At 37.2% G+C, this 22,187-nt stretch overlaps 1 protein-coding gene across 1 annotated transcript in view; it reads left to right on the top strand.

Annotated features, from left to right (window-relative positions):
* The window catches only part of LOC134147453 (uncharacterized), a 95,476-nt gene that overhangs the window by 9,414 nt on the left and 63,875 nt on the right, over positions 1-22,187 (top strand). Inside the window, exons 8-17 of the mRNA XM_062588600.1 lie at positions 978-1,105; positions 8,732-8,835; positions 10,844-11,009; positions 12,485-12,667; positions 14,353-14,505; positions 15,604-15,748; positions 18,417-18,575; positions 19,147-19,265; positions 20,306-20,587; positions 21,640-21,795. Of these exons, the coding sequence (XP_062444584.1) occupies positions 978-1,105; positions 8,732-8,835; positions 10,844-11,009; positions 12,485-12,667; positions 14,353-14,505; positions 15,604-15,748; positions 18,417-18,575; positions 19,147-19,265; positions 20,306-20,587; positions 21,640-21,795 (1,595 nt within the window). The remainder of the gene's footprint in view (positions 1-977; positions 1,106-8,731; positions 8,836-10,843; positions 11,010-12,484; positions 12,668-14,352; positions 14,506-15,603; positions 15,749-18,416; positions 18,576-19,146; positions 19,266-20,305; positions 20,588-21,639; positions 21,796-22,187) is intronic.

Raw genomic sequence — 22,187 nt, 5'->3', positions numbered from 1 at the left:
CTCCTAGAAAAATCTTGGGACTGTGTCTTGCCTGTGAGAACTCTTTTCGTGCCAGATATTTCCTTTCATGTGTTTAAATATGTTTGTACAGGCTGGGCTACTGACAGTGGCCTTTCTTTGGGAAGTTGAGGCTCTGTAAGCTGAGTGGATCTCCAAAAGTCATAGATTTCCTGAATAGACAGCCTTTTCTCTGTGTCTTTTTACTCACTGAATCTGGCCATCTTATATGCAATTGTCTGTGGACATTTCCTGGTTTGTTAACAAATGGGGCCCAAATAATTTTAAGTCCTAATGGCATTCTAATGAGTATGTCATGTCTGAGAACTGTTTCACTTTTTGCTCCCTCTTCACTCTGTGTCTGCTTAGGAGAAGAAATTTACTAATATTAATGTGAAGCTTGTTTGAGAAAAAGTTTAAAAATTGAGCTCTAAACTTTGAGAAACATTTTATTTATGTATATATGCCTATAAATTCACCTTTTTAAAGGAAAATCCTAATTTCTGTAATGCTTTTTGTTATACTGATGTAAGATGACAAGATTCTTCCTCATGAAGAAATTAAGAGCCCAACCATTTATTTTTCTTGGCACCTAAATCTCCTATTGAATATTTGGTAGTTTGGAAGTGTGGGACTGGATGAGTAATTAAATTAAATTAGAAAGGGTGATAAACCATTAGAAAGGGTGGTAGGACCATTGCTATAGGCGTATTGATATAAAATGACATTTTCATCATGTGCATCTTTGTTTTGTTTCTCTGACTCTTTCTTCCAGACCACATTTGCTTTTAGGCAGCATTCTCAAATTCAGCCTGACTGCAAGCATATTTATTCATTCATTCCCTGGTTCTACTGATACTAGAGTGATTCTTATATGTAAAAATAAATCCTGAGAGAATAACTTTTCCCTATTATTTGATGTTAGCCATAGCAAATGGCTAGCAACCAGATATCTAATTTCTGCTTATATTTCTTTTCAGTGGATTCCGAGGATCTGTATGTGACCAACATGCTATATGAAAGGGAACAAACTGAGAGACAATTCACTGTAGATGAAGTGACTGAATTAGTGCAGAAGCTCTGCTTAGCGCATAGTGTGAGACTGGAGGTAAGCTTTTTCATGCAACCTTAGTTTCCTAATGATGTCCTTTGTGCTCTGAGAGTTCTCCTACACAGATAGGGTGGCTTCCAGCTGGACATGTTTAAAATCACGGTGATGTTGTTATTGTCATCTCTTCATTATCATTTTGTAATCCATAGCAACAAAGCCTTGAGGGGAGAGATGGGTCCTCACCTGAGATTTAGGAGGTCTAGACTTTCCTTCTGGTATCCTGGAGTCCAATATATAAGCATTGTACAAAAAAGATCCTTTCTCTGGTAATCCTACAGTCTATGATACAGCAAGAGAAAGAGGGAGTAACAGAAGTAAAAAGAATACAGTAACAGAAGGAAGGAGATAAGCTGGTACATATTGTAGCCACAAAATTATGGAGATCACTTGTTAATTGACTAGGTGGATCAAAATGTTTAGAAATAATTTGAAAAAATAAATAAAATACTCTCTGACTCACTAGCTGACCAGCTTCTTTCTCTGTACCTTTTTGAGTTACATACCTGCTTTCTGTACATACTACCTTTCTGAAAATATGATCCATGTGAATCCATATGATTTAACTGCCTATTTTTACTTTATCTTTAGCTGTAATGTACATAAACCGTACCCTACCTCGTACATATTGTCCATCCTGCTGATTAGATTAGTGATGGTCTCTTTTATTTGGAATATTTTGAAGGAGTAGCTATTTTGTTTGTGTGAGAGAAGTTCAGACACTTTGAGGCAGTAAACTTTATGAATATATAGTTTAATCGTCATAAAACCGTAGGTGCTATTCTCATTTGTGGAGCATGTACTACTTTATTCAGTTATAAATACTTTTCAGATTATAGCATTGGCTGTAACAGGAAGGACAGGGACTATATTTGAGATCTTAAGGTGACAATGTTATAAGCATGTAAGACAATACTAAATCATTCTTAGAGTATAAATGGTAATCACTTTTTTGTTGTTAATTATTGAAAACTGTGATGCTACATAACTTCAAAGCATTGATAGATTCGTGGTATGTTGTAGTCAATGCAGTAGAATTTATCCCTTCTAAATGAGTTTTTTTGGAAGTAGAGAAGGCAGACTGGTAAATTATAACAATCCTTACTATCAACTTAATACATAGGTATTAAAAAAATCTTCTTGTATTATTTTCCAAAATATCTATTAGTTAAAAAGCTTAAAAGCTGAAATATTTTGTAAGATAGAATTTATGCATAATAAGTTCAAATGTCTCCAAGTTCTGTTATTGTGAATCAGGCTGTCAATCTTTATTCCAAGCTATTTGGAATAAAGGAAGGGAAAGCAGAAAGATATGTCTCTTTTGTGCATTATGTAGGTAAAGCTCAAGGTGAATATTTACATTAGCATTTAAAATTGTCATGAACTGCTGGCTATGTGGTTTGCTTAATATTTAAAAAAATCTTCCTTAATCTTGAAATGAAGTTGAAAGAGTCCAAAAAGATATTGTTAAATATAATGTACATCTCTTGTGTCTTGTGATCTTTCACTGTTCTTCCTCATGGATTTGTTCTTAGGCATGTCAAAGGGTAATGGCTCCATGTCCTTTCTCTGTTGGTAGTTATATGACAATGTAGCAAAGGTCCAGTTCTAAGAGTCAGCAGGAACTGGTCCTAAGTAACTCTGTATATTCCTTCCATTCCTTCCAGTCATTACTGGGAAGTCAGATCAGGGATCTGTTATATTCTGACTATGTTAAATAGTATCCCCCCCCCCCATAACAGTGGGATGTGACTTCTGTCTCCAGAGAGGCCCACTGCCTTCCTGTGTGGGAAATTTGTTTTGTAAATTGCTGAGATTAACACAAGTGGCTGCTGTCTGTGCCACTGCCTAAAAGGGAGGAGGTGAATTATTCATCATATGCCTGTCCCAGCACAAGATTCAATAGGTAGTTAGCTGTTTCCATAGTTCCAGGGCGTTCCTTCTGTGTGACAAGACATTTCAAAGAGGATCTGTATTATCCCTCATTCCAACCAATAATGTGTCCTTTGGGTAGGAGCTGTGGGAATGCCCACCGTGTTGCCCGGGAGACAGCTCTGCTATTAGACATTTATAGCTTGTTTGTCCCCTTATTGTCTGGCTCTGAGTGAGGCAAGATTATGCGTTTTATTTGGAACACAAAAATAAGAATAAATCGAAAGGAAAATCCCCAACACAAAACAGTGAACAGTGGAGAAAAGAGGGGTGGAGACTGTGTCATTCCAAAGGAAGCAAAGTTGTTTAGTTTTCTAATGATGTTACGAGACAGGATTGAATTTCAATGTAGATACAGATTAGCAAGTGGACCATTAAGTGAACAAGCAGCATATTGACAAAGAGTGGTCAAAGTGATGGGAAGTGATCCTCACTTGAGAGAGATTTGAAGGAAGGCTGTCACATAGCTTCTGCTGGGGATTTAATTTACCTTTGGCTGGATGGATTTTGGTAGATTGATACCTCTGGTGAACCTGACTCTGTATTCATTAAGCAGGGGCAGCTTGGGCAAGGGTATGTCAGATTCACTCTGCCCAGCTGTACTGTAATCCAGTCTGACTCAAAAGAGCTGACCTTTAGGACATACTCTATTCTCATTGCTTGTTTTTTGGATAAAACATTCCATGGGCTTGCTAGTCACTGCCAGTTGAGATGTTATGTTTTATATGTTTCTAACTTTCTGCTGTAGAGAGCATAACAGATTTTTTCCTGGGTAAGGAGACTGTTCTGATTTTCAAGGTGAATAAAGATAATTGTAGTTACATCAATAATTCTACTTTCTGAAATTAAACTATTCTTTTTTCTATATGACTTTGCCTAATGTGAATTGGAGAATTGAATATTGAGAATGAGCTGCTGAGTCACTTAATTTGATTCATGACCAGCGCAGTTTCATCTTACTGTGCAGCTATTGTGCTTTGAGTATTCCATGCAGCAGAGCTGTTGCTGCTTTCATCAGCAGACTATTCCATAGTATAACAGTTTTTTTTCAAGAAAGATATTGAAAAGCTGAAATGTGACCGCCCATGTTGTCATTCACTGTTACAGTACTTGGGTACTTGTCCGGATAACCTCTGCCCCCTTTGGTTTATGAGATTCTTGCATTGGTGGACTATCAGCGTGTATTTCCTCACCTTTTTTTTTAGGGGTTGCCAAATCTGGTAGCCTGATGGAGTTTCAGCAGAGCAGCCTCACCTCTGTCTTCCTAGATCTGGCCAGTAAATAAGCGCACTCACAAGCAGCAGTGGCTTCAACCCGTTCCCCTCTCTGGTTGATCAGGATGAAAGCCTATTAGTGGAAAATGTATATACACACATACACAATATGGATCCCTTCAGTAGCTGGTCTTAGACACTCAGTCTAGCTACTAGCTGGCTCCCAGATGCCAGATCTCCCCAGTTGCTGACATCTGAACGAAAGACATCTTGAGGCCCACAGCCCACTCTGTTAATACTCAGACCTGCTTGCACACACACACACGCACACAGTGGATCTCTCCAGGAACTGGTTCTTCTCCTAAATATCCTACAGTAAGTCTTGTACAATCCCCAAGTGCTTTTCCACTGCATCCCATAATGAGTCCTGTATCACTATATGCAGTAACTCCTCTTGGTCTGTAAAGTGATCCAAAGAGCCTCTCCTGTTGACTTAACTTGGACAGTGTGCTGATTGCTCACCAGAAGTAATCCTGGAAGACACAGGTCAAGGTGCTTTGTTTTCTCTGATAAACTTGTTGGGGCTCCTCTGCTTGTCATTATTCTTCTCTGCTCTTTTCTGTTTCTGAAGATGAGCGTTTAATCACATAACCTAATATGTATCACTTAGAGAAATGACTTTAAAATAATCTTTCGTTGTAAGTAACCAATTCTGCCTTGTCCCCTATCTTATATTGCTGCTTTTCTCTGAAGTTTCTTATGAATACCTTCTGAAAATGTGACATTCCAAAATGCCGACAGCAATACATATGTGCTGTCATCTGGCAAGCAACAGCAGCACGACCTGATCTAAATCAGGACTCCTGAAGTCCTGGCCTTCCTGCCCCCAACCACATGATTCTGATATCTTCTGCTGTACTGATACTCATGCCATTGGACAATGAACTGAGCCTACTGAAAGCCACCCAAGGGAAAAAGTAGTTTGTAGTTTTCTGCTATATAAGTATGGAATAATTATTCTAATTTTGTGATTTGAAGATTTTTATATGCAATGCTTTCCTTTGTCTTTTTCTTCTTGTCTGTTACATAAGACCTTTTTGCTGGTGTACTTTCTGTCCTCACGTTTGACATAGCCCCTCTTATCTCAGTATCCAAAATCGAGGCTGAAATACGGTTAATTGGAAAGGTAAGAACCCAAAGTAAGAAAGAACTGTTGAGGAACAGAAGGTAGGAAATTGATGTCATGGGAGGGAGAGAATAACCATAGTTGGTCAAGCAGTAGAGTTCGAGGAATGTATTGCCTCCGTCTAGTGCAGACTTGGTCTTCAGGGAAACTGATAGTTCTTTAACATACGTACTGATGAAAAAAAGAAATCGGACAGCTGAAAACTGTTAGTATGTTAGTAAACTGTTTACTGTTAGTAAACTGCAGTTAGCATGGAGGGGAATTATGTAATTTCAAAGAGTTGTATTAAATTCATTGGATAGGAGGCCTTGTACACTCTTTGAGAATGTACATTAGTAATCAAATGTAAATGTGTTCATTAAACACATTTTCAAAGCAACTTCCCTTGTGATTATATGAGCTCATACTTAGCAGCAAGTAACGTGTCAAGCTTTCAAAGGGTAAGTACTTATATATATTATAAATAGAAACACTTATTAGGAAATATTTTACTACTTTTTTCCACAGTTACAATAAAACTACAGATAAAAGGAAGAACAAGCTTCTATCTAGAATAAAAGTCATGCTTTTTTATGTTTTATTCAGGGAATAAATGGTAATCGGAATGGAAGCCAAGTTTGCGTATCGTTTGTCACTTTCAAAATACAAATAAAGGAGTTTGCAATGAGGTTATTGTTTAACTGACAGCCTGGCTTCAGTGCAACTTACCTTAAAAGTAAAAATAGCCCACTACACCAGGCAGTTCGTTTGGAAGTTTTATTATTACTGTGAAATAAAAATAGCTGTTTCCCTGCTAAATTTTATACTGAGCTATTAGACAGGAGTTTGTCTAGTGAGCAGTTGTGAAGCACAATGATGCTAATCTACAGGCTAAAATTATATCATTTGGAAATATATCAATCTGGAAATTATATCAAGAACTTTGCTCTGGCGTACAGCTTAGAAGCCACCTCAGCTGGACACAACACATTCTGTACCAGCAGCAGTGACTGCCACGAGAATGTGCACATACTCAGGGCCACGGTGCATTTGTGTCTGCAGAAAGGTACAAAAGGCCTGAGTTTTATAAATGCTTTAGAACTTAATTAAATACAAATCTCTGAATGTTTTGCAGACCATAAAATCTAGTCTGCTTCCTTAGCTCCATGATGGTCAGGGTTTGGATGTTATTTTCAGACCGTAAAGCTAATGCTGGAATACATGTGTATCAAGATAAAATTTAGCTATGAAACTGTAAATGTTATCCGAGTTAAACTCTAGTTACTAGGGCTTCATATGTGAAAATAAATTTTATTCTGATCAAATCAGTGTAATATTGCTAAACAAAAGTCCCAGAAGAACAAAACATAAACGATGTTTCTCTTAGATCTAAAAAATGATTCTCTTGGTCTGGCAAACTGAACATAATAAGAAATTACTCCATCTTCTTACTGAAAGACAGCTTCTTTTTAGTGAAAGCATCTTGGTGGTCTTAATTGAAAATCAGATGCTAGCACTAGATTATTCCAACTTTTCTTTGTTTATGGAAGCAGCTCTGGGAAGGAAGGTCAAGAAGCCAAATTAGATCTATTCCCAGGCCTTTGGCACTCTGACTTAGTGGAATTAGAGTTTGTTTGTATGTTTTTTATGTGATGAAAAATGTTTTCTGTAGTAGTCTTGCTTCTAAACCTTTCACATCTGAAGTAAATAATTTAAGTTAATCTGTATGAAGTAGAACATGATTAAAGCATTATAAATGAACATACAGGCTACTGTATTTAACGTTCTGCTGATTTTTCAGGTAACGGTACCTATCTCTCAATTTCTGGAACTATGAATAAGATCACAGAAGAACATATCTATCTATTATTTAGCCTTTAAAATACTGTTCCTACCAAAGGCTTCTACTAAATGAAAATAATTTAAGAAAAGAAGGAAACATTTTTCAGCAGAGGACAGATGTAATACAGGGCCTGGTTTGATTTGGGAATAAATTGGCAGGCTTGTACTTCATAAAAGTAGAAAGGCTTCTGTCCTTGATAACGTTCAGTGAACTCATATACTCATTTCCTTAATATGCGCTATGAGCAAGAAAAGGCTACATTAAACAAGAGTTTAACTAAGTATAATATATTATAAAAATAACTAAAAACCCTAGTAAAATGCAGAATATTTGATTAATTTTATTTCTGGTGTGAGGTTTCAGAGAATTATTGGTGATAATGGAATATACATCTAAAAGTACTTTGAGTCAGAAATTCGTGAAAAATACCAGTTTCAACTGATAGAAAACTGATACTGACATGTAAGTTAAAGATTTTTTTTATTTTTCTTCTTCACTGCGAAGTCTTGTACAGGTTAGCTCCAAATTACACTGCTTTCCAACCATGCACATGCAAATAAATTATTAAAATGGAATTATTCAGGTTAAGTGGAATATTTGAAGTTACATTTTTTCTGAATAAAATAACCCTGAATAGTTCTTCAGTCTTGTCTGTTTCACATGAGAAGAGCAAGGGGCAGCTTGTGAATAAGCATTTCTTTGTGCTGCAAAGTGTGTGGGATAATACACTGCTGGTAAAATAGTAGCTGTATGTAGTAATGCAGCTTAGCCAGGAGGAGCAGCTCTTTTGCTGCTGTGGTTTTTAGTAATCTTATGCTAGTTGAAGGACTTCACTGCAGACATTAGAGCAGGTATACTTGGGCTTTTTCTCATTAAAATGGGATATTTTCACACAGTATGACTGCTGTGCAAGCAAAACTTTTAATGTTGGCCATGCCTCAGTTAAATGATGTTGTAAACTCAAGAGTAATGTAAAATTATGCTTGATCTGTGTTCTTTTTGTGCTAAGCTTGTGTCAGCAGTTCTAGTGGTGGATAAGGATCTTGCTGTGCAAATGTAGAAGAGGTGAGAGCTTTCTCTTCCAAATTACAACCACAATGTATTGTTCCTTATCATTCGTTTGTATCAAAATGGTGTGTCTTGGGGTCACTGCGCATTGCTGCATGATGGACTGACAGACAGCCTCAGTGAAAGTTCTTGTCCTTACATGTTTGTTGCCTGAAGAGAAATAAAAGGGGAGAGAAAGATGGTGGTACAGGGAAGAGAGGAGGTTTTACTTTCAGGTTACATTGCAAATCAGTGGCAAAGCTGGTATAACCCAGAGTCCCTTGTTGTTCTCTAAAGCTGGTTTTCTGCACAGCTGTAGTATTACCTTTGTTGTTGTGCTCTTTTATAGACTGCAGACATTTTCATGACTCTGGTGTTTAAACTTACAGCTGTAGTATTACCTTTGTTGTTGTGCTCTTTTATAGACTGCAGACATTTTCATGACTCTGGTGTTTGAACTTCGACATCTTTCTCTTAAGGCCTTAAAAGCACTGTGGCGAAGATCTTCATTTAAATGCAGAGATAACTGGTAAGGCCCTTTGGCAACTGTAGTTTTTTAAAAAACTGTAGGAAATAAATGCTTTGTAAATATTTTATAGAGTAATACTTTGAACATTTGGACATGGGAAAAAACAATGCAAGTGTTCTGGTGTTATGTATTTTAAGATGGATTTAAAGTTGGAACACTTTAAGATGATGCATTGCACATCTTAAATGTGCAGAAGGATGTGACAGAAGGATGATACTCTCCTATTCTCCCCTTACTGAATTAACGTTGCATGCAAAATTGACTTTTCTGTCTCATGCCTTTTCCCACAGACAGATTTTCTGTTTCTGGAACAATGTTATCAGGAAACTTGAATCATGGCTTAGATGTGAATCAGGGCTGCTGTTCTGAGTATCTACTGCAATTTGTTCTGAAAAAGCCTACCTGAATTGATACCTTTAGTACTAAGGCTGCACCTTTAGCAGTTGGATTGTGTTCTGGTGATGCAACTAAGATGGCCTAAAGCTAGCTGGTTCTGCAAAAAATGGTCCTGTTGACTATCAGTCCCCCTGTACTCCTGTTTCCTGCCAGTCCCTTGCTTCTTGTTCCCACTGCTAGTTTTGTACTGCTACTCATGGTTCCCTCTTCTGCCTTCTGTACTTTGATATTCATGATGGTGCTTGTGAGGCAGAATTCTGAGAGCGAAACTGGAGGAAAATTGATCCTACAATGTGATAGCTGATAGTGTAAAGAGGTGCTCATTGCCCCACTGTATTTTTACCGTGTCTCTCTTAAGAAATCGAGAATGGGATGAATTGAGTTGGCTGATGGATCTAACTGGAATCTAAACCTGCCAAAAGAAAAGAAAAAGAGGGAAGTGGTTCCGATTTGATTATGATAGCATATATTTATTTTTGGCAGGGGAAAAGAGAGAAATACCTGCCTGAGAGTATGGAAGTGGTAGAACCATGTCTTTCAGTAGCAGCCTAAATTTAGATTGCTTTATAGTGATCGTGGAACTGTGATTTTTAAAATCACAGGCCCTGCTTCTCTGCAGACAGGAATAGTCCTGATTCAAGGTTTTGACTCTTTCAGAAATGCCAATTCAGTGTTATTAAGTACAGTAGGATTTTTTTCTCTCTCCAAAATCACAATCTTGGAAATTGTAAACAAACAGACAAACTTTTTATTTGATTTCAATATAAAATGTCATCAGCTCATTTGAAATTTATTTAATGCCAAGCTTTGTGTTTGTAACAATGTTTTAAATTTTACCTAGCACAAAACCAGCAAATTTTGTTTTGAGTAAAGTTTATTCTCACCTGTTGGCCAATATTCATGTTAATTTTCTTAAGTATTAGAGAAAATCTAAAATAGTCTGCCTCTTTCCATTTTAATTTCAGACTAATTTAACTCAAGACAGAGTAAAGTCTCTTATTCTGCTACAAGTTTTTTTATCCTGTTTAGCTTAACTGCTTCCTAGTTAACATAAATATATTCATCTACCAATATAGAAGGAAGGTGCAGAAGGTTTACAGAGGGACTCTTAAGGATTGAAATGTGTATTGTTTGTCATGCTAGTGTATCCTTCCCACTTAGGTAAAATCTAAAACAGCACAGGAAGTGAAAATAAGTTAATTGGGTTTTAATACTTTCATTTGTTGTTGGCGAAATAAAAAAAAATTAGTAATTTAAGGTATCTTGATCTTTAGAAGCTTGACTTGGGACATCTTTTGGCTTCATTTTCAGAGAAAGGAGTTGAATATTTTTTTGAAAGTCTTGTTCCCCAGATTTCTTGAAATATCAAAATACTTCATCCCATTGCGTGTTTTTGCATAAGGCTGCTGAACCAAAGGATAATGCTAATTTCTATGGAATCTGGTATTTATTGTTGTGATGGGCTTTTGCTAATTTCTATGGAATCTGGTATTTACTGTTGTGATGGGCTTTTATTTAGTTTGAAAGAAGCCCAACCTCAGTATGTTTTCTGTTTAATTCTTGGGAATACTGCTCATGTTAGATTTAATGTACTTTTGTTCTTGTGTTACAGGCAGCCTCTAATAGATGCTCTTCCATCGTGTGCTACAGAGGCGTGTGTTCTCCTAATGAAAGAAATTATAGCCTCTGGAGAAGTTGAGGAAGACAGAGTAGAATCTTTCCTTTGGTCATTTTCATTCATTCCCAAGCCCACTTCTGGCATGATTGAGTCTCTTGCTGTGAGCAGACCAGTTCTTTAATTTATCAGTAAATCTGGCACGGTCATAATTTTTGTATTTTATAATACTAATCTTTTTTGCAGATTTATACAAAACCCCAGGTGTATAGGTAGCTTGAACAATGTGGAGGTGAAAAAAAATGGCTTATTTAACTTCAGTTCCAAAAGAGGATGCAGTATCATTTGTTCACTGGAACTTGACTTATATTTGCAACATAGAGATTAAAAAAAAAAAAAATCTGAACTACCCCCTGGGCTCCAGAGACTGTTCTGGAGTTAGTTTTGAAGTTCAAGGGCAGGTGTGTGTGAATTTGATTGTCGTGAGTAAAAGAAGGTTTTGCCAGGTGGAGCTTATTTATTGTCATCATCTCCCAAACTGTTTGAGGAGAGACAAAGTGTCTGACTATGGGGTAAGATGTGTCTATTAACAACGCATTTTGCTTGTACTGCTACAGATGAAATGTGAACTAATGTAAAGTATAAAACACTATAAAAATATGTATTAAATGACACATCTAGTTCTACAATAAATTTATGCTTTCCTATTTCCTCCGTGCCCCTCTCATTAAAATTTAAAGATGTGTGAAATTATTCCCAAATTTGCATCTGATATGAAACAGAAATGATACCTTAAATATTAATGTTTTCATCCAAATAGAAACAGAATTTCTGGCTAATTCCAAGGATAAGTCCAGGGTATCTGTACAACAGGTTTGAATGTTACAAGTTCTATGCACTCAAGCATAGTGCTTGATCATTACTGTTGAGTACAGTTACAAGACTGGACCTTGAAAAAGATATATTCATTATTGAAAGTCCATAAGTAATAGTTTGTAAAAGCCAAATCTATCATTTATGAATGCTGTAAGTAGGTTATCAGTTTCAAGAGCATGTTCTGCTTACGAATATAAGCATGTTGGTAGATGTTGTAGACAATTTCGAATACTCTACTGTTGGTCTAGATAGTTAACAATCACAAATAATTTTAGTTATCTACTGATTCTTTAAAAGTAGTATAAGAATGTTATGTATAAATACATATTTCTTTGTGGGAATCTTCATGAAGAACTCTTTACATGTTTAGGAAGAATGTGTATGCTAACTTTTGCATCCTTTTCTAAACTTCTCTAGACTGCTTACATGTCACACTTCTCCTTCTGAGCATTCTGGAAAATAGTTTAGATTAATTTTTACACTCCTTCTTAATCATGCAAGGCATGATTTTCTGTAGAAGGAACTGAGATCTGTATGATGCTGACACCCTTTTAGTCCTCATATATACATATGAAGGTGGAAGAATTTTCAGCCATTTCTCCTCAGGACTGGCCTCCTTCAAGTGCTGTTTGAAAATACGCTTTTTTGAGATTGAATTTTTAGTATGCAAGTCTTCTGATATATTTATTTTCTATTAAGTGTGTTACAGTAATTGTGAGGATGACCTTTTTGAGAACAGCCTGGTTTTTTGTTTGTTTACAGCCTTTGCTGCAGTCACCGGAAGCAAGCCAGAGCTCCTTCTTAGGAGTAACTGCTCTTGTACATAGGTTTTGTTCAGCTCACCAATCCTGTGATGGTGTGCCTGCTGTGCAGAGTGTGATGAGAACTCTTAGTGAATTTCTGGGAGGAAACTGCACTGTGCAAGATTCAGAAGGACTCAAGCAGGTATTAGTGGTAGAGAAGCATGTGGCATAATGCTTTACTCTTCTGTGCTAGCTTCTATTCTTACTTTATGATCTTCTTTGAACTTCTTTGATGAAAATGTTCAGTAAATATGCAGAAAACTATGAATAAAAGTATTTTAATGAATACTATTTGATAGGATGGGCATAAAATTTTACAATTCAGCAAGTATTTCTGACCTATTAGTGTGGATGTTTTTGTTATATGGTGTTAATTGAGGAAGTCCTGCATCTTTTCTTTGATGAAGCAAACTTCATGAACTTGGAGTTTAAAAGAACAGACTTCTCTCTCCCCTATGGAATGACAGTTTGCTGATACTCCCTATTTCTTTGGTTGATGATAATCATGTACAATTAGAGGTAGGTATGGTATCACCATCTAATGCGTTCTGCTGAGTTCTGCTGTTTCTGGCTGTAAATAAGCCACGGTATTGGAAGGCCTAGTGAGAGAGGAAAATCGTGCTATCTTAGTTGCTCTGGATGATCCATTTCTTGGATTAGGAGTAATTCCTACCACAGTTCTGGGATTTTTAATTTTTAACTGCTACTCACTACTGGAAAAAAATCTTCGTATTTTTTGTTTAATGATCTACTTAATCCTTTCCGTGCTTAGAATATAGAATACCTCCTGTTGGTGTACCAGATAGCATAGTTAGAGCCCAGGAGCTAGGTTTATTTCATGTATTCCAGTGTACGGACAGATATACGAGATTTGTACTTTTCTTCATAGAGTCTGAGCAGTGTGTTCACTCTTAATTCTTCCACTATTTATTGAAGAATAACTTAAAACATAAATTTTATGTATTGGGAATCTCAAACGAACTTTTAATATAAAAATTTCATTCCTGAACTTTTTTTGCCTTCCCCTATTCACTGTAGAATTGTAATTTCTGTGTGCTGTATGAAGTTTTCTAGCCCATTCTGGTAGACCAAGGTTTTTGCATGTTTTGGGGATACATGACTCTCATTAGAAAAAGATGGAAACAGAGTTATCTTTCAAAGTCTGTGTTCTCCATCAGAAGAAGGCACCTCAGCACTGGTGAATGGCCTCATGTCTCAGAAATGCCTCACTGCTCTCTACTGAGTTCTTAGAAAGAAATATTTTGAAAATTAAAACAGTCTTTTTAAGTTTCTAAAGATGGATGTAGAGTACAATTTTCAAGAGAAGTGTTGAAATCAAAGCTTCGTCTTTAACTGTGGGAAAGAAGAAAACTGTGGTAACATTATGACATCTGTTGATGAATTATTATTTTGAATCAGTCATTGTGTCTAGAACTCCACGTTGGATCACTGAAAAGGTCAAACTCTCTGTGATCAAAAGGGACAAAATGTTAAAGCATTTGAAAAACTACTGTACATCAAATTTGACTTCTACTTTTCCACTGAAATGCAGGTGTTTTAATGATTTTGTAATCCATTAAGACTAAGCCCGATTTCACTCACAAATGTTACTTGACATTTAAACAGCAATCCATGTTCATACAATCCATGTTCATTCATTGTCTGTACACTAAAGGCACTGTGTAGCTGTGTATAGCTGCAGTGGAATCTCCCAATAAGCAGAGAATTTTGAAAGAATTTTGACAAAATGCCTGAACACAATAAGACTTTATGTACAGCTGACAAGATGTGGTTAATTTACGATTCCACTTTGCTTTGTGTTTACAGATGCAACTAGTGTTAAAAGCTATTGGAAATGCGGGACTGGCAGCAGCTTCACTAACTCCAGTTTTGAGTTTTTGTGCTTCCCTGAAAAGTAATCCTGTTGAAATTCGTCTAGCTGCTATACAGGCATTCAGGCGCATTCCCTGTTCTGTCAGGGTAAGAAATTTCTTGCCAGGAGGTGACTGATGGCTTCCTGGTTCTGTCCCAGAGTTTGAACTTTCTGGAATAGTTATGAAACATGCAAACAAATAAGAATCAAGTGTTAAGTGTGACTTCCAGCGGAGCTCTTTTGCTATTGGAAAGGTTGGTAGCACCCTAACACACTTTGTAGTAGCTGGGCTAAGACACCCAGTCCCTTAGATAAAGCTTATCACTTTTTTTTAAAAAAAGTTCCTTGAGTTGTGTGGCTTATGACCGTGTGGGTTGTGGCTAAAACCCCACAGTACTTGATCTTTCCAGTAGTCTGTTCTCCTGTATCCCTCTCTGAAATGCTAAGTATTTAATATGAGAAGCTTGCTCTGATTGGCAGTACACTGTCATAGTTGGGATATTTTGTTAACAGTTTGGAAGAAGAAAACACAAACAAGTTACTTAAATAACTTAATATTAAAAACAATGGCAAAGTCAGGAGTGCTACTCTGGGCAAAGGTGGCAGTCCTGCTTCAGAAAAGCAAGGAGTTTCCACAGCACTTGCATGCACTTGCACTTAGAAAAGCATTTTCTATGACTTGCTTTCTTCAATTTAATTCCAGCATAGCATAAGCTGTTTGTTCTGTGGTTATGAAGTTCCATGTTGCTTTTTAGACCTGTTGAAAATCTGAGGTATATGTGTTGTCATACACATTATCATCATCCTTTAGTATGTGAGATACTAAACTAATGCACTGACTGTAGTAGGAAGTATTAAATGCTAATAGAAATGTTATTAATACAACGTTTGTCAGTCCCTGATGCCTTAATTCTGGGCACGTCACCAAAAAATCCATACTTGTTGATACTGGTGAAGTATTGAACAGAAGGAATTTGCTACAGTCCTACCTTCTGTTTGAGACCAGGAATAAACATAGCCGTTCTTTTTAAACAAGTTGCATGAAGTGACTTTGGCAGTGTAATTATAACAATGACTATCTTTTTCAGAGGTGAAAACCCAGTTATACTCTGAAATGCATACATGAGGTATTTTAGGGGAGTAAATACCATAATCCTTCTCTTCTTTTTTTTTTTTATAACTTTTTATCTTTCTTTTTCTCTTAGAATGCTGTATTAGTTCAGCTATATCAAGCAACCAGTGATGAAGTGGAAATAAGGATTGCTTCTTACTATATAGCAATGCAATGTCCAAGTGAAGAGTTATTTAAACAAGTACAAAAGACTTTGCAAAAGGAAACATCCAGTCAAGGTTAGCAAGTAACTACTGAAATCTTAAAGCTTTCAATTTAATGCACTATCCCTGAATTTTGGTATTTTCATTCCTTTGTCTTGAGTTTATGTATCACCTAAGAGCAGCTCTGCAGAGAAAGACCTGGGAGTGCTGGTGGATGACAAGTTGACCATGAGCCAGCAATGTGCCCTTGTAGCCAAGAAGGCCAATGGTCTCCTGGGGTGCATTAGGAAGAGTGTTGCCAGCAGGTTGAGGGAGGTGATCCTGCCCCTCTACTCAGCCCTGGGGAGGCCTCATCTTGCGTACTGCGTCCAGTTCTGGGCTCCCCAGTACAGGAGAGACATGGAGCTACTGGAGAGAGTCCAGCATAGGCTACAAAGATGATCAGAGGCTGGAGCACCTGCCCTGTGAGGAACGGCTGCAAGAGCTGGGCCTCTTCAGCCTGGGGAAGAGAAGGCTGAGGGGGGATCTGATCAATGTCTACAAGTACCGGAAGGGAGGGTGTCAAGGGGATTGGGACAAACTCTTTTCAGCTGTCCCACGTGATAGGACAAGAGGCAATGGGAAGAAATTGAAGCACAGGAAGTTCTGTCTGAATGTGAGGGGGAATTTTTTCACTGTGAGAGTGATGGAGCATTGGAACAGGTCACCCAGAGAGGTGGTGGAGTCTCCTTCTCTGGAGATCTTCAAGGCCCTCCTGGATGCAGCCCTGTCTATCATGCTCTCGGTGACCCTTCTGAGCAGGGAGGTTGGACTAGATGATCTCCTGAGGTCCCTTCCAACCTTGCTGATTCTGTGATAATAGACTTCTGAGTAACAGGTACTCTTCAAGGCATACAGCACATACTAATTTTTATTTACCTTGTTCATAAAAAGTAATATGAAAAAAATTTTTTTTTGTGAAAGAGAAATTTATGTCAGTATTAATGGTATGTGCATTGAATTAGCACTGGAGCGTAGCATTTGTTATCTTCGAGGGGGAATAAGTTTCTGAGAAGTAGATTCTAAACATATGGAATGTGTTGACCCCTCACGGTGCAGCACATATGCAGCCAAGTCATGACTCGACACATTGTCTTGCAGGAATATTAATTTTGGAACACAACAGTGTAACAGTATGTGGTTTTTGTTTGAAGACAAGTTTGGAAATCCACATGTGCTACATAGTGCAGAAAGATTCTGCACTGTGTATTAGAATGGTTTATTTGCTGTATGTATAGAGTTTTGAGTCTTTATTGCCAGTTTGCTCTTTTCTCTCTGTAATTCCGTGTCCATTAGTAAGCCTCAAGAGAGCTGGTAATCATATGCCAAAATTTATGTAGAGGATCTGATTAGTAGAACTGTCTATGTTTAAAGTTGCTGAATACTTGCTGATAAAAGGCTTTGTTTATGGTTCCTTATAGTCTTTAACTGTCAATTATAAGATTTTCATGTGCTTGCTGTCTATCCTAGACTTACTTTTAAAAAAATATTTCAGTATACTAGATCAGAGATTTTCAATAACACAATGAGAAATGCTGCCAAAATGAAGGTTTAAAACAAATTTTTGAAGAATTCTATTCTTTGAAGAAGGGACTTGAAATTTGGCAAATGTGAGAGTCTTACAGTAAAAGACATATCTAAGGCTCTATGAAATATCTCCAGTTCTGATCAAGTTCTAAGAATCTGAAGAATTACTGAACTCACTCACATTCTTTAGAAATTATTAGAGCCTAGCCCTTACAATCCCTTGCATTCTAGCTGTATATCCTTTGGAATCACCGAACTCCATGAGATGCAAGTTTTGTTAGGATCACCTTCAGATCCCAGTCCAGGTATGGTAGCTGGACAACCTATGTAATAGGATTTGACTTTGCTTATGCTGTCTATAGCCCTAGACTGCACCTAGTGCAGTAGAACACAGCTTTAGCAGTGCCCATAATTACTTTGCTGTGTGTGATGTGCCAAAGTCAGTATTATATAGTAGCTTTTCCACATTATATGCTTGGCACTTGAGAGTGCCACTTACGTCATCCAGGTCAGCTTCCTGCAGTATGTCAGCTTTACTGTGGGATGAGACTATAGGGTTTATCATTCCTGTTCTTATCCTTCTCGCATTGTGAAGGAAAACAAGGTGTGCAGGCCAGAAGTGAGGAGTGGTGAGATCTGCAGATCTCGTTTGGACAAGCAGGGATCAGCACTGTGGGGCTCAGTGTGAAATGCCCCTCCTGTGAGAATAGGCAGTGCCTCAGAAGGCAGTAGCTTACTACCACTTCTTGGAATCACGTTCTTTTCTTAAAAGTAGGGGTCTGTGCAATGGATTTGTGCTATGGCTAGCTTTTCCTTTGATTGAGCCAAACTGAAGAATAACTAGATTGATGAAGCTTTCACGTTCTGAGAATTTTTAGTGCTTGATATTGCAGTTCTGATATTTTGAAGTCTTTTCTTTGCAAGGAATGGTATAACAGAAGGACTTCTTGGTCATGGGTTACTTGGAGTTGAAGTACTAGATTCCTCTCTGTTACTTTAATGTAAAACCTAAACTCCTAAATTGTTTCCACTGCACAGCCTGCCTCTAATTTGTGTATTATTGTATCTTTATTTGAAGCACTCCTTTGAGTGCATAGAAAATTCTTCTAAGAAGATTTTTTAAAATTATTTTAAATTTTTCTCTGATTTTCAAATACTTTTCTTTGTCTAATTTAAGTGGGCTCTTTTGTTCGGAGTCATCTCTCCGAGCTCATGGAGACAAATGATCCTCTGAAGGAGCACTTTCGTGATTCTATTCCTGATGACATCCTTAGCAAAGATGTTGACTGGGAAGCATGGAAATACTCCTCATATTCAGATGTCACATTCCACACAGGTATGTGGAATTCTAGAACTTTATGCTTTGTAGAATATGCATTATTAAGAACCCACATGGCTTTTCTGGTCCTTCACATCTTATCTTGCAGTGGAGAATTTTAATTTTTATGACTTAATAGAAAATAACTATGCAATGCAGGCTTGTTTCTAGTCTGATCTTTATTGGAGAGTATCAAAAGTAACTCCAGCAAGCCAGATAACTTTCAACTTGTGTTTTGTGAGAGTTGGAAATAAGAAACAATTATTTTTAAAAATTTTTATGAACACCAAATTTTGATTCCTTCCATAGTGAATTTCTTTTGCAGCAACAGGGGATTGGGGTGTGGTTTTTTTCTTCTGATGTGTTGTAAGTGCTCTTTTTTTGTGTTAATGAGATAATATGCTTTCTAGTAATTATGTTAAAGTCTTTGTTGTATTAAAAAGTTAAATAATATCCCCTTCTGGCTTAATGTTTTATTCACCATTTTCTTAATGGGCAGAGTTGTAATTTCACAAAGAGTGATGGGATTTGAAAAGTGTATGAGAACAGCTGAACTCCGAAGGACTGACATGAGATATTTATGTTGCAGCTGGTGCAGGTGCAAATATGGAAACATCAGTGGTCTTTTCTCCTGCATCTTTTCTACCACGATCAGTCGTGACAAACTTGACAGTTCATCTTATGGGGCAGGCTATCAATCTACTGGAGGCAAGTTCTGGGAATTTTTTTTTTAATTCCACTGTTCAAAGGAGATTTGGTGGATTGAAGTAGAAGGAAATGTCCCATTACAGTCTGTTTACAGAGGTATGCTTTTCACTACCATTGCAAAGTTGCCTTCAGATTTACAAGAAGACTCCTTTCTTCAGTGGGCAAATTCGAATTAAAATCACTTTCACTCTGACAGCACAAAGGACTAGCCAAGTGAATTGTATTCAACTGTAGTTGCTGGTTCAAATAAAAATAAAGTTCAGTGTGGCTACATTCTGAGAACCCTGGTCTAGCTCCTGTTTAAGTCAGCAAGATACTTTCACTTGTGTTCAGTGGAAACAGAACTGGCTTGGTGCACTACTCCTTTAATACGAGAGAGAGTCATACATAGCTGACTGAACTCACAGTTTCAGTCCCACTGACTGTCCCATGTTTGAGAAAATGGTCTGCTTTCAACCTAGTCTTCTTTAATTGTGCCTCTAGTTGTACCTTGAATAGCTCAACTGTAAAAGAAGACAGCGTTTGAAATGTGGAATCTTTATTGCAGATAAAAGTGCGTATGCAGAAGAAAAATTTAATGTAACCTTCAGATCTCAAGTTAAGTTTAGGGGTAGTAAACAGAAAAAACAGTTTTTCAGTGCTGTATATTTGACCGCCTAATTCATACATACTAGTAATAGTATCTTAGGTGAATTTGCAAAGAGAATCTTGTTCCGGGAGCTTAAAATAAGGGCATTCTTGCTATGCAACCAAAATACTGTTTGTAATATGCTAAACTAAGCTATCCCTTATGGTGTAAATGAATTGTTACGAGATTAAGAAAGGATTTTTCTTTTATGCTGAGCTTCACATAATCAACAAACTACAGTAAAAGAGTTAATACTGAAACATCCAGTATTGGATGCTATGTGGAGTAGGATACTAAACTTTACGGACCGCTGTAATCTTGTGTGGTAAATCCTTGTTCCTACAGAAACCTTCAGGTTGCCAAACTTGATGTATTTTTAGTTTAAATTTGAACACTGTATTGTTTCCTCTAGGTTGGTGTACGGTTAGAGAATGCAGAAGTTCTCATGCAGAAGATTTTTGGGCAAAAATCTGCTACTTTCAGTGACTATTTTTTTGCAAACACTGATGAAAGAAAGCACAAATCAGAAAACCCAGTGAAGACAGTAGGAAAGGTCAAGCAGTGGAAGCTCACTTCAAAGCGGTACAGCCATGGTGATCATCTTGTGTCCAAGGCTGGCAAGCCAAAGTTGAGAAGAGCTAACCAGAATTGTCCTGGTAGAAAGTATAATAAGATGAGTGGGTTAGTGAAGAAGGTAAATGGTTATGTAGATCTTGGAAAAATTTGTGATGTTTCCCAATTAACCTTAGGGCTCCGTCTAGCATTGGTTATTGCTCTATATTATCATGACTTTGTTGCAGAAAGCATACATAACTTTTTCTGCTCATTTACACAGAACTTAACAGCTGCAAAAAATACAAAGCCACAAAGAGTTGAAATTCCTTTTTTTCAGAAAGCTTTGTCTCAAAACAGTGCCTCTCAGCCAGGGGAACGTGTTGCCAGTATTTTGGGGTTCCTCCCATTATTTTGAGCACTCATACTCTTGCCAGTGATGTCCTTTTGTCTGTTGACTTCTGTGGCACTGTAAACAGCTGCTTGATGTTTAGTTTCTCAGTCATGTTGTTTGTGATCTGGTTTCCCAGATTTGCTGTCAAATGTTAACCCTTTTTGCATTGACCGATGGACAGACTAATGTTGCCAGGAGCTATGTTCCATGTATGTGACAGGGAATTTGTGGGAATTGATTTTAACTGTTGAAATATTACCTACAAAAGTTGAGAGCCATGATTTTTTTTTTCTTGTCTTAGGCCACATTTCTTCTTAGGATTCATCTTTTTTCATCTGTTTCTTGTTAGAGTGCAAACTCATGTCTCGTGATACTCTTGTATGGATTCTTAAGCAGCGAAAATTTAAGTTTTGCCTCTTTACAGTTTGCTTAGCAACCATGGTGCTCATAATGGTGTAATGGTGCAAATTGTATTCCCCTATATTTTTCAAGGCTTCATCTGTTTGTGGGTGTACAGCAACAGTTAGCGTTTTCCTGAGTCATTTTAGGAATACAGATTACCTGTGTAAAATGAAAGCCAACTTGTGTGGTATGGAGCTGAAATTTAGGTGTAAAGGATGGGCACTAATCCAGATCTTGGGTGGGCACTAATCCAGATCTTAAATGGGCTTGAAATATGTATAAAGGCGAACCTGATAACTGCTTGCTAATAACATAGCTGATGAATTGTTTTTTACGGGTCTGAAAGGAGTTTAATGTAAGCATAATTCTTCCTGATTTATTTCTTTACCACATATCAGTTCACTGAGAAAATGGTGAGGAAGAAGGAGCTGAAATGTGAGCTAAGCGTAAAGATCTTTGGAAATGAATTTAGGTTTTTGGATTGTGCAGATTCAAGAAAACAAATGAAACATTATTTTTTAAGTCTATCTGAGCTGGCTGTCAAACTTCTGAAGGTAAAAGGAACCTTTTTGAGAATTTACTTTCTGACATGTAGAAGATACAGAATATTGTTTATTCGTTTTCTAAAAAAAAGTTTGAAAGACTCTAGTATGTATTGGAGATAAACAGCATTTGGTAAAATGTACTTGGAATAGCATTAACGTTTATGAGGCAAGGACTTGGTCTGTTGTCTGATGGTTCTTATCTCTTGCTTTTCCTCATTCGAAAGTGTCCATGCTTAAGTGCAAAATAATTCTGTTTGTTATCTAGGAAAGGACTGGTATCTGAGCTGATGTCCTGGTCAGACACAGGCTTTGGGCTGCTTTCTTCCTTATTCCAAAACCAGCTCAGTTAAAAATACATTGAGGGAAGAGAAATACAGTGCATAATTTTGCCCTGCAAAAAT

Source organism: Rhea pennata, chromosome 15 (assembly GCF_028389875.1).
Source record: "Rhea pennata isolate bPtePen1 chromosome 15, bPtePen1.pri, whole genome shotgun sequence".
Taxonomy (NCBI): Eukaryota; Metazoa; Chordata; class Aves; order Rheiformes; family Rheidae; genus Rhea; species Rhea pennata.
This window is presented reverse-complemented; position numbering and strand designations above follow the sequence as displayed.